Source organism: Neolamprologus brichardi, chromosome 7 (assembly GCF_056152115.1).
Source record: "Neolamprologus brichardi isolate AB-2024 chromosome 7, ASM5615211v1, whole genome shotgun sequence".
In the NCBI taxonomy this organism is placed as follows: Eukaryota; Metazoa; Chordata; class Actinopteri; order Cichliformes; family Cichlidae; genus Neolamprologus; species Neolamprologus brichardi.
The window spans coordinates 46,605,810-46,618,353 of NC_142110.1; the positions used below are offsets into that span (position 1 = coordinate 46,605,810).

Consider the following 12,544-nt stretch of genomic DNA (forward strand, 5'->3'; position numbering starts at 1 on the left):
TTTTATTTCAGTGTGTTTGTGTGCTACTTTTGTTGTATTAAACAAAGTCATTACACACTCCTTTATTAGCTATTAAATGTCACAAATTATTGAAATTACAGTAGCTGTATGTTCAAGTCAAACAATCGTTATCACTTTATCACTGGCCCCTCAGAGAGCTCTCACCCAAGATTTGTCATTTGGCCTAGCGTGCAGTTAATAAACCTGCGCTGTAGCCGCTTGGGGGCGTCGTATCTCGGTACTATTACAGACGCATTGTCGCCTTCCGTGCAATAAAATGGCAGATATGCCCATCGAAGGCGCCAGGTGAGCAATAAGACAGGCCAATTGAGACAGTTTGTATGATGTCTAAACCTATTCACTAGCGCCAGGTTTGCTACATATTAACCAGACAATATACAAATATCGTGTCGCTGATAAACTCTCGACACGAAGAGCAATATAGAGGGTAATCAAGGGATGTCGTAGTCTTAGTCTCTGTCCGAAAGTAACACACCTTCACCACGCTGCCTCATCAGCAGTGTCAGTTTCATGTGGCTCTTCTAATGCTGTCCTTTTTTTTTGTTCTTTTCTTTTACTAAACCGAAACCAAATTGCGGACCTGTTTGGCCAAAATGAACTTTTTCAAGATGCGATATTAAATCCAAAAATTGCTGGCCTGAAAACCCCCAAATTCTCATAGCTTGTAAAATTATTTCAAGATTTTCTTTTAAACTGCACCACCTTTCTTTCAGATTTCCACAAAAAGATTAATTCATAGTACATTTGTAAAACTCTAGCTTGTATTTGACGTCAAGTGAGACCCATAAAAACGGCGCTGAATTACACCGTGAGGCCTCTTATCCAGGTAGCCATCCCAGGTTCTGACTTATCTTAATTTGACTTTTTGAACACAGCCTAGAGAGACTTCACTCACCTTCACAGAGTAATCAAAAACATGGTGGCAGAAAGTTTTGGGACTGTATCGCACAATCCCAGCCTTCTACAGGCCGGCATGCGAATTTAATTGTAGTTTAAAATAGTTCTCCGCTGTATTGGATAAAACGAGAAAAAAAAGTAGAAAGAAAAGAAAGGCATTTCGACATTTTATTGAAACTTTCAAGAACACGATGTCGATGTTGTAAACTAGACATAACTCCAATACAACATAACCCACTGACAACTTAAGAAACACAAAAAGAAACCTTCATTTTTTCGAGTATGCGGCACTTTTAAGATCAGACTCGCAAAGTATGTTAATAACAGAAAGATTGTCCACTTTTTTCACACTTCAACAGCACTTTTTTTCTTTTAAAAACCCTTCTCCAAAAATAATATATACGTTTTTTTCAAGCCATTGGTGCAGTGCGTTGTCGTTTTTTCATTCGTCTTAAACAGTAGGACTTCACACACGAGGACAGGTGAAAATACAATGGCACATGAGTGTGAATAACTAGCTCAGTGGATATTTGGGAAGGGGGTAAATTCCATATTTTAAATGGGGTATAAATGCAGATGGCAACAAAAAAGGATAATAGTCCACAAACTATCTTTACACAGGTATATCGACAATAAATTAAGAACAGATCCCTAAAAACAAACTACTCAGTTGTATTTACAAGCAATAACAATATGAAATAATTACATAAATATTTTATATATTCCTATTTACAGCGATGATCAATACCACCTTTCATTTTCATTTCTTTTTTCTTTTTTCTTTTATATTTACTTTAAATTCCTGCTTCCCTTTGCCTGCATGCCTGAGTCACACACTTGTCTCGGAGCACCAGTCATTTTAGAATCTGCCTAATCTCATAAAAAAAAACGCATGAAGAAAAACTATTTTTTTCTTTCTTTCTTTCTTTCTTTCTTTCTTTCTTTCTTTCTTTCTTTCTTTCTTTCTTTACAGTTCATAACCTAATTGAAAAGAAAATTAAATGAATACGTGATAATTATATTCAAATGGAATATTTTCCCACAATTTTTCGTTTAACTTTTTTTTAGTGTTGAAATGACATTCGGTTTCTTTTAGAGGGCATGCAACGTTTTCAATGAATTAAGAGCGTACAACAAAATACAGCAGTCTTTCAAAGGTAGGTCAAACGGTAGTGAATGCAGATAAGTCAAATCAAATCAGAGTGCATACTGAAAAAAAAAACACTTCACCCCCCATGTGTGTACAATAACGTTAGGAGACAGGACACAGCAGCAACTTCTCCCAAAATCTGTAAGTCACACCCATGCCAGCGATTCAGTTTCAATACTTGTACGGTATTCATATGACAGGATACGAGTGATGTTTAATTTAACAAAAAAAGAAGAGCAAGAGAAAGAAATATACAGATCAGATGATTATTAAACAAAGTGCATTTCAGAAACGAAAAAGGTCCAACAGTTCACGGTTTGAGCTTTTCTGCATTAGTCTAAAAGGGTCAGTGATGTCATCACCTTCAACGTGTCGATGTGTTTCTCTTTTCAAGACAACAAAACACCCCATAAGAAGCAGATTTGAAAACAAACAAACAAACAAATCCTAGGGGGACCCGCTCCGTGGCCTGTCTTGGTTTGAGTCGAGTCCACTGACCAGGCGCTGAATGCTCTGAAGCTCGTTGGCCGCGTCTTTCTCCGTGCAAGTCTTTGGGGACATGGAGACCGATCCGGAGGATATTGTGGACGAATGACTGGTAACTTCCGACGTGGAATCCAGGGTGACAGCGGACACTGGGCTCGCTGGTACGATGCCTTCCCCTTTCAGCTCGGCCCCGCCGCTGGCCATGGAGGGCATGGCCGTGGTGAGCAGCGTGCTGTCCGGTACCGTCATCGGGAGAGAGTAGGGGCTGTACCTGAGTCGGGGACGGACTGCGTTCAGGAAAGGGTGTCGGTGCACCGTGGAGGAGGCAGCAGACGAGGCTGCCGCGGCTGCTGCCATGTACGTGTACGGATAAGGGAATAAATTGCCAAAGGGAGACATGGCAATGCCCTGCGGGTAAATGGGAGAAACTGAGAGTGAGCCACATATCACACCGCTGATCACACCATTCAAACACTTCTAACAGAGTAAAACAACACGTGAGCCTCCCAAAAAAGAGGGGGAAAAGCAAGAGAACTGCATTTGAGTTATGATTTTCCCAAAATTTAAAAGCTTCATTTCATCACACTTCATCGAATCTGCTTGGAGATTTTACGTTCACTGATACAGAGCGAGGATTTGACTTGTAAAGATCGTAGTAGCTTCCATGCATTACAAACTATTCAGCCGGAAAGCTTTACGATCCACTCTAAAAACACATTTTGCACTTGTTTAAGAATTAAGAAAAATCGGGTTCCCTGATGCTTCCGCTAAAGAAACCATAAGGCTTGCTTTGACAATAAATAGGGGAAAATAGACACTATGTTGTCTATTAAAACATAATGATCTTTCCTTATTTGAGTCTTACGGTTTTTTCATTACTCACCATTGTGGCTCTAAAATACTAAAATTATAATAATAATAATGACCTTTTATGAAAACAAAACTAGCAGAAGAAATGTTAAAAAGCTTTTTGTAAGGTTGCCTCAAATCCGGCCTTTTTTAACCAGACATAGTTACTCCAGAATCAACAGTCCAAAGTGAAATCTAGTAAAACCATGCCCACGACACCGTGCTCAGTCAAAATACAGCTGCATGACTTCACTTCGAATATTAGCCCATTCGGCCTTAAAACAAAATAAACAAACCCCCGCAAGAACAATACAGTCGTACACTTAAACGCACACACGCACAACCACACACACACTTTCTCAAATCGTGTTCACGCTAACTTATGAGCATTAAATGCATAGTATTATCTCACACGATATTAAATCTGGGCCTAGCTGTGTTGAAATGCCAATCACGTGTTTGCGCAAAGCTGGCGGTAGGCCCACAGGCCAGAGAAAACGGGTTTTACCTGTGATGCCAAGACGTGTTGCTGCAGATGAAAGGGCAGACCTGGCGCCCCCGTCAAGCTTTGCGGAGGTGATGCCATACTAGCTGTGTCCATGGTGCTCACCCCTCCCGTGGACACGGCTGTCAATAGTGGTCCCATGCCTGCGGCCATGTTTGAGAATGCGCCCCCCATGTTGAACTGACTGGGGTGCAAGAGAAACGGATGCGCGCTCCCTAGGTGATTAAAAAACTGTTGTCCTGTTAGGCCTGTAGGAAATCCAAAATTATGCAGGTGGCTGTGACCTATGTGTGCGCTGTCAGTCTGAACGGTCAAAGGCATGAAACTGTCCTTGCTTATTGACCTACATTCGTCCGTTTTGGGATGGTCCTGGTTCGGGCTCTTGAGTTCTTCTCCAGAGCGGGTGGTACTGGAGATAACAGTGATGGGGCTCTGCCGTGAGTCTGCCTGGCTTTTCTCAGTCCTGGGACCGCTTTCGCGGATCCTACTAGTAGAGTCACTGTTACTGAACGGATGCCCTTTAGCTGGACTCGCTTCGTGATCCTTCCCGTCCTCTGTGGTGGTGGAAATCTTGCTGGAGTCCGGACCATCTTTATTGTGTCCATCTTTGCTCTCGTCGTCGCTGTCCTCATCGCTGTCGCAGAAGTCTGTAAGTAGGAGGAGTAGAATATCAGTTTCCCTTTCGCACATGGGTGAATCATGGCAATAATAATAACTCCTACTATCTGAGGTAGCCCGCTACAGCTGACCCTCAGAGGTCGAATAGAAAACAAACACGCAGGACATTTATTGCACAATAGGAATCCACACCGATTAGGTTCATTTGCATTGCTTCCAATAATAGATGGCGGTGTGTTACACATTCTCACATGGCCTTTTTTGAGTATTTTAATGTGTTTTTGCAAATTGCTCCTAAACAGCTGTAGCAGGCACAACAGTATACCACCAACTATACTGAGGCTAATCCTTGTTTAATTGTTTATTGTTAATCTGAACGAGACGGTAATTGTAGAGACTTGCCCTATCAATTTTCCTCATGTAAATGATCAGCTATTCATTCATAGCTTGGCTTCGCAGATTTAATTGAACACATTACGTTCAGCTACCCTGAAAAAGTCTTGGCATAGTGGAAATTTTACGAGTTGACACATAACTTGTGATCAGAGCTGTGACTAGTGGTGGGGTCTGTCAGCCTACCTTTCAGGTGTGGGGGGCCCACTGTAGACACGGCAGGGGAGGAGGCCTGGCCGAAACACTTAAAAGAAGGCTGCTCTCCAGAGGAGTCGTCTGAAGCCCCGTTTTCCTTTTTCTGATGCTCCTCGTACGAACGCATGGATTGCAGGGCCAGCTGTTTCCTGCGCACAAGTAGCTAGGTTATTATAGGTGGTAGCCACAGTTCAGGTAAAAAAAAAACATAACAAATAATGCAGAAGCTTAGTAAGATTATTTTAATTCAAAAGATTTATGCCTTTAGAATTAGCCTATAGATTTAACGTAATCTTGTGAAGAGTCCTACCCCCTGCGGTTAATGTGGAAGCTTAGACGTAGTTTTAATCCAGCAAGATCACTGTCAGTCTACATGTAGCCTAAATGCAGTAAGTGTTTTTTCCCTTTATTTTCACGTAAATTCACGTTTTTCCCTCTAGCTTACCTCTTTTCCCTTCTCCCATTGCCCGTGTCACGGAATCCTTTAGCAAATGGATTATGGTCGATTTTCAGCTGCGTTATCTGAAATAATTGAAACTGTGTGTAAATAACAGTAAATAATAAAGGAAACATCCCTACAAGTCATTCAGTGCCGCTTTAAGCCAGTTATTGTTCCAACTTTACAAGACACAATGATCACTGGTCCCAAAGGCCAAAGATTTGTGGAACTTATTTTTGCGGGTTTTAGAGGTAAATCACGCGATAAACAAAAAGACACAAAGAAAGCAGGAGTCCTCCTATTGGCACGTTTCCCCACGAGTGTGAAGTATGCAGCGTTGTTTGTGATTTTTGCAAAACTTTATTCACTCACCACTTCCCCTCCAGCTGGCAGTGATAGAACTGCAGATGGGAGGGCAGATGTGGTGCCAAGGGGTTTCCAGCTCTTCCAAAGAGCCACTGAGACGATTTTGATTTTATTGTATTTTAATTTATTCTTTTTCTTACAAAGAATAAAACGCTACCACAGACTACAGTCTGAAGCAATTTCCCTCATTCTCCCCTTTACGTTTCTTCGCCCCCCTGTACACACACTGTAGCCACACACACACACACACACACACACACACACACACACACACACACACACACACACACACACACACACACACACACACAGCCTGCAATCACAAATGCAAAGACAGGGAGAACGAGAGCGGGTCTGGGTCTGAGCCAAATCCTTTCCACGTGATTAAATGAAAGAAAGATAACCTGCGCAACATTCCTCTGAATTATGACTTTCCTACCACAGACTGGTGAATGTGGCACTTAGTCGCAACCCCCCACCCCTCACTCGCCAAACCCTGACCTACGCTATGATACTCCAAGCTCCCAGCCTCAAACAAATATGACGTCTTTCATATTTTATGACAACAAAAAGGTGCAGAGCAGAAAGGAAAGCGCGTCTGGCACGGCTAGGGAGGCTACATTTGAGAAAAAAAAAATCAGAATATAAGTTTAGCAGACCTCTGGGCAATAATTGCGCTTACCTTGTCATTTTGATAAGCGGTCACAGCAATGAAATCCGTTTCAGGAAAAACATAAGTCCTGAAGGTACTGTACGGGAGTTTGAGAATATCGTTGGCCCTCACAATGTGAAACCGGGGCTGATATTTGTGCATCGAGTTAAGAATGGTCTGCAACACACACACAGTCACAAACATGAGCAATTATAAAAGGCTCACAATACAAAGATATTTGTTTATTCTGTGTTACTTTTTAGTATCGCTAGTTTGTTAAAACACAAACTCTCTTCGTATTAAAATAGACAAATCGAGCCATATCTGCACCAAAACAAGTTTAAATATCAAGCTTAATATTTGCAATAAATAAAAAAAAAAAAACTCTTACAAAATATCTCAACATGACCACGTTTGTCATTTTTAGTTTTGTAAACGGGTCTTTTAGGTGTTCATTTAAAAAACCAAACAAACTGTACTAAAATAAAACAATCAATTTTAAATCATGACGACATGTGTTTACTAAAGCGGTAAGTTGATAAATAGGGAAATTGACATACATTAGTTGAACTTACAAATCCATGCTTGTCAGAGATGTTATTTGTCAGCTTGAGCTTGTGAAAATTGACGACTTTTGACATCCACTGTTCACCAGTAGCCGGACTGTCCGGGTGAATGTACATCCTCTTTGGCATTTCGGGGTCGGCCTTTCCTGCCACCATCCAGCGGGAGTTATGAAATTTGTACCTGCAGTCGTCGGCTGCAACTATATCCATCAAGAGTATGTACTTTGCCTTCTTGTCCAGACCAGTGCACCTCACTTTGAACGGAGGGAACATCCGCCTGTGACAGAACAAAAATATATTATGAACACGAATGCGTTACAAAATAAATCACAGGGTAAAAAATCCAACGATATTTTAAAAAACACGATGTTTTTTAGGTACACGTAAATAAACTAAGGTCTAGATTTTAAGAAGTGTATTACACCGCTATAATCTCAGTGTGACAGCCTGCTATTAATTAATGTAAGTATGTGTTGGGTAAACAAATATATTATGAGTATATACTCTCCAATAAATAAATGATGTCTTGATTCTTAAAGTCACGAAAGGCCTACACACACACACACACACACACACACACACACACACACACACACACACACACACACACCTAGACACTTACACAAACACACAAACACACACACACACACACAAGATTACCGTGATGATAAAATTAATTTAGTCCAAGTGAGCCACTTTAATAGAGTATTCTGACAACAGAAAGTTTAGATAAAAAGGGCAGTGGGTAAAAAATTATTATCAAGCCATATTTTATATCATAAGCTGTGTATAGATCTTTGAAGTGAAAACTAATGAAAGACAAGGTTTAATATTAATAATTCATGAGTTGCACGCATAATCCCTTTTATTTTAGGCGAGTGTATGCCGTTTTCCACCAATAAAGACGTCCTAGTAAAGTGTCTTTGCAGGCTGTGTGAACACGAAAATTCACACTGTATCTACAGATGGTCTCTTTTTTATTTACCAAGCGAGAAATAGATATCAGAAATGGCCGATCTTTGCTGTTTTACTCTATAACTAAAAAATGCCGTTTCAGCGTTATATTTGTGGCATATTTAGACTGAAATGTCAACGTAACCAGTTGAACTTAGAGGAATGTAAAGGCTTTTTTATTTAATTTAATAACTGTACAGTACTCTCTGTATATAATAACCATTGTCCTTAATGTAAATATGTAAGAAAAATTGTGTATGTTTCTGTTCTGTGTCCTGTGTACTGTTTGTTTGTATATGTATTTTTGGCTGCTGTTACAACCAAATTTCCCCTTGTGGGACAATTAAAGGATTATTCTATACTTATTCTTCTAAAGTAATTGTAGTAATTGTAATGTATCTGTATGTGTGCAGGCTAATGACATAACATCCCACATTTTGATCACGCACAACAGGATTCTGCGTTGTTGTTGTTGTTTTTTAAATTATTTGAATAAACACACAAACATGTTTCACCTTCCGGATTTTGTGATCACCATCTCAGTGCCCTTCTTGTGGAAGAGTTCCCAAAGCTCCTTGGCTTCCAAGTGAACTTTTGGGTCGTCCTCCACCTCTTCCTCAGGCTCCAAAGTCTTCAGAGGCCTGAGGTGGGCGGCAGCAGCCTGATGTCCCAGCGAGGAGAAGTGGAGGCCGGTCTCCGCGGCTCCCATCAGCTGGTCCATGATCGGCTTTCCAAGGGCGCCCGGCAGAGAGAGGGAGCCGCTCGGAGGGAGAGCCAGGGCCGGGAAGAAGGGAGGCTGGTGACCCAGCATCGCACTCATGGCAAATTCCGGACCCCGGTGAGGTATAAACGGATGATATGCCATACTTGATCCCTGTATGACTGGATCTCTCATCAGGAAGTTCATCCAAGAGCAGGCAACAAACGTAGACGACTGGCTGGATGGAAAGCAATACTTCTTAGAACACTAAGGCTCGCGTATGACAGAACCAAATGATGGCAAAATAAGAAACAAAAATCAAAACAAATCTGGAGTTGGAAAGCTTTTTGGAAACTCCTCCTTGAACTCGACGGGAACAAGCATCCACTATTTTTTCCCAAGTTGCCGGGAAATCTCTGCAGTCCTTTGCCGAATCGTTGGTCAAAAGTCTGCAAAGTGAAATGTATAAGTGCTCTCCATTAATCTTCAAGAGTGCTGCCAGGCCGATTTTCTTCGGAGGTTAACGCGCATCGGACAACGTTTTTCTGACATTAGTCGAATTAAACCGAGTGAGGTGAGTCACTTAATTGACTGCGGTGCATTCCTTCTCTTCTGCTGCTGTTTACAATATCGGCATTCCTGTTAAAATGGGTTCCCTCTTATTGGCTTCAGTCCTGCAGCGAAAGCGACGTGTTGAAATATTTCGATAGCGCCGAATAATCCCCCTGCCTTTACTCGCTCCGGACATGTACCCTCACACGCGCGCACACACTTTATTCCTCCTCTCCCTTTCACGCACACACACATTTCAGGGAAAGACGTGTGCAAAAGAAAGGAGTCCGCTGACGGCCAGCGAGAGAGAGAGAGAGAAAGAGAGGTGGTAAGGTCCCAGCTCCGTGATTTTCCTAGCGCCTCTGTGGCCCATAGGGCTTCATACTGTATGGATGTGTATGCAACAGAGAGTAGCAGCGCTCGGTTTGATTGGCTCTTTGACGCTTTCGGACCAATTGTGTGGCTGCGTGGGCGTGGTTTTAACAGGTCGGGTGGAGGGGACAGACTTCAGACTTATAAAAAGGTGTTTGGAAACTAAAAAGGGCTTTGCCGTGAAACACCACCCTGCCCCAGCCAGTGTTGTGTGAATATGTCAACATCGTTATAGAACTTGCGCTATTGGTCGGTGTGTGAGACCCAGCGAAAGGGAGAGAGCAGACAAGCCAAGCCGGGAGACCGGCTCGCTTTGTCGGCCGGTTGTTGTGTTGCGCTGCTGAATTCCTTCTCTGTCCCATTCCCCACCGTATCACCGTGTTTTCTTTTTTCTTTTTGGTTTGAATACGACGAAGACTGTCCTGCTGGGTTATAATCAGATTTATGTCATAATTTAATATAACAATTTATTTTTTTCACTTCGCAGTTTACAGATTCTGCGAGCACAGATTTATCAGCACCGGAAAACAGAGGAACATTTCCAGTAACGACCTCCTTTGAAATCAAAGTTCAGGAAAATATGACCGGGTTACGGATGAAGCGCTCTATGATAAGCTCCTGACAGTAATGTAACGTTAGGCGAATATTATGACACCTTTGAGGCTTTCGCTAACAGTTATTTGAACTTAAATTAGTTTATTAGGCTATTTATTTTATTTTGATTTTTAAAAATTTGAAAGCTCACGGGTGTAAGGTGTGTTCATTTTTTTTCATTTATTATCTTCCTAGATTATACTCCCTACAGTGAGGTCTTCACTTCCACTTTTCCTCATCAAGCCATGTTTGGATTTGACTCGGTGTGAGAGAAGCGTACTGTACATATAGTGTGGAAATACGTTATTTTGATGAACCAGTGAATATAAATATTTTCATTTCGACTTGAAATGGGTTTTATTTAACAGCCAAGTTCATCTTTGCTGAGGCTCAACCCGTATCACAAGTTTGCGCACAAATACCCAGAGGAGCACAGTTCGGGGAGGATGTGCTCACTTGTGCTACTGCATTATCACTTCCCCAACAAAACGTCTATGTTTTGAATCATAGCCTACCAATCAATTCTCTTGTTAAATATAGCACACTTTCCCGGCACAACTGTCTCTGGGAAACAATTCCGTTATAGCCTGCCTCTGCAAAATGACAGTTGCTCACGCTGGATAACCAACTAGGTGTTATTGATAATGCACGGGTATTTTTTCTAAGCTATCTGAGTCAGTGTTGTTCCTGTTACACCCGTACAAGCTGTCATAACCTATTTTCCATAACCGCTATAGCTTAAGGTCCATAGTGCACTTCCATAACGGTAACATGCAGTATGCGCCTATTAACAATGCTGATATACTTATAAGATGCTTAAAAACGCCAATTAGAAGCAGCTCATTAGTCGGTGCAGTGACAGTTTTTTCTGCACAGCGTCGAAGTGAACCCAAGACAAAGCCAAGCTAGTGCTCTCCAAAATGCAATTTAACCACTAATTCACAAGTAAACTAGAGTGCAGTGGCCAGTCAGCAGCCTTGGGCAAACATTGACCATCAATTCTCAGTCATTTGTCTGTCTCCATGGATCCAGGCGGGGACCGTGTGGATCTGAGAGTCCTTGAGGGAATGAGCAAATTCTTACAAAAATCAACAGGGATGTAGTGAATTATGATGATTCTGCATGCACGATTCTGAATATTTTGACAACGTGGAAATGTGGCCTGTTTGTCGCACACTGGTTGTTAGAATTTGTAAAAGCTTGCACTGAATTGAAAACAAGCGCTTAGGGACTTATTCTGGGAGCCAGCAAAAACTGCTCGTGCTCGCAAGTATCAGTGTGAGACCACCGCGCGCATGTTGTGCAGGTTTTTGTTTATTGTCGGTCCTCTCATCATAAGTATTGTTAGGCGCTGTCTTAGAAACCTGCCCCTCTTGCCTGTGTAGATACTGTATACAAGTACGTAAACTGGAGTGCATGCATATATGCCCCCAGGAGATGTACTCGGATGTGGCGTATTTTCTCTGTTATTGATTTGCTATAGAAAACAAATGCGCCACTACTGATAAGCTCCAGCAACTTCTGACTGAATGGAGATCTTACAGAACACCAGGAGCTAAGTAGCTAAACAGTGCGTGCAATGTCCAGCATTAAGGTGCTGTTTTCTATATGAGAGCTTGCAGTCATCTCTTTGTGTAAGAGAGGTCAGGTCTGTGTCAATTACTGGGGCTTATTCTTCTTTAAACACTCGCCCCCATTAGCGGCACATTTCAATTTAGCGCAGGGTGTCATCAAATAGGAAGCAGTGTTGACACTGTGGCAGCCTTCCAGGCTATGTGGCCAAGCTGCCTTCATTAGCTAAGCAAGTAGGGAATGGTCAATACTTATAAACTTTTACAGGGTTAGGGCTCTCAGGGACTTCGGGAGGCTATAAAAAGGACTGAGCTGACACAACTGATTGATGAAGCCAACTTTGTCAGCGCTTCCCTTTTCTACAGAGATCATGCATATCAAAATCAGAAGGGGTAGTATATTTGACTGGACAGCCTCTAAAATTTCTCACTCCACGTGTGTGGAGGGGTGTGTGGTTTGCGTGATTTTGGGCAGCTTCGGGGATGGCTTGTGTTTTAAAGCTGTCATGCTGTACTGTCCACACAGTTTACAGAAATGATCCTTGAACGATGTGACTTAAGATTCTTGGGAAAAAGGTAGAGAAGAAGAAGAAGAGAAAACTACAACCACTCTGTGTTTTTATTACTTTATTATATTTTTGTTTATATTCCTTTAAAAGCCTTA

At 41.8% G+C, this 12,544-nt stretch overlaps 1 protein-coding gene across 2 annotated transcripts; it reads right to left on the reverse strand.

Moving 5' to 3' along the window:
* Positions 1-1,078: 1,078 nt before the first annotated feature.
* On the reverse strand, positions 1,079-9,708 carry tbx3a (T-box transcription factor 3a). 2 transcript variants are annotated; one of them, XM_006788934.3, is made up of 7 exons: positions 8,607-9,708; positions 7,147-7,414; positions 6,602-6,748; positions 5,560-5,636; positions 5,106-5,263; positions 3,912-4,555; positions 1,079-2,962 (listed from the first exon to the last, which is right to left on the reverse strand). In XM_006788934.3, exons 1-7 carry the CDS (start codon positions 8,996-8,998, stop codon positions 2,516-2,518), a joined length of 2,133 nt encoding a protein of 710 aa, XP_006788997.1. In that variant the 5' UTR covers positions 8,999-9,708; the 3' UTR covers positions 1,079-2,515. The 2 variants fall into 2 exon arrangements, with proteins under 2 accessions (XP_006788997.1, XP_035762934.1); XM_035907041.2 differs by having other exon boundaries at positions 7,132-7,414.
* Positions 9,709-12,544: the final 2,836 nt, after the last annotated feature.

Coding starts and splice junctions, on each gene's coding strand:
- tbx3a (XM_035907041.2), bottom strand. CDS start 8,998: ATGAACTTCCTGATGAGAGATCCAGTCATACAGGGATCAAGTATGGCA. Junction 7,415..8,606: donor GTGATCACAAAATCCGGAAG/GTGAAACATGTT, acceptor GTTCTGTCACAG/GCGGATGTTCCCTCCGTTCA. Junction 2,963..3,911: donor AACACGTCTTGGCATCACAG/GTAAAACCCGTT, acceptor ATTTACCCGCAG/GGCATTGCCATGTCTCCCTT.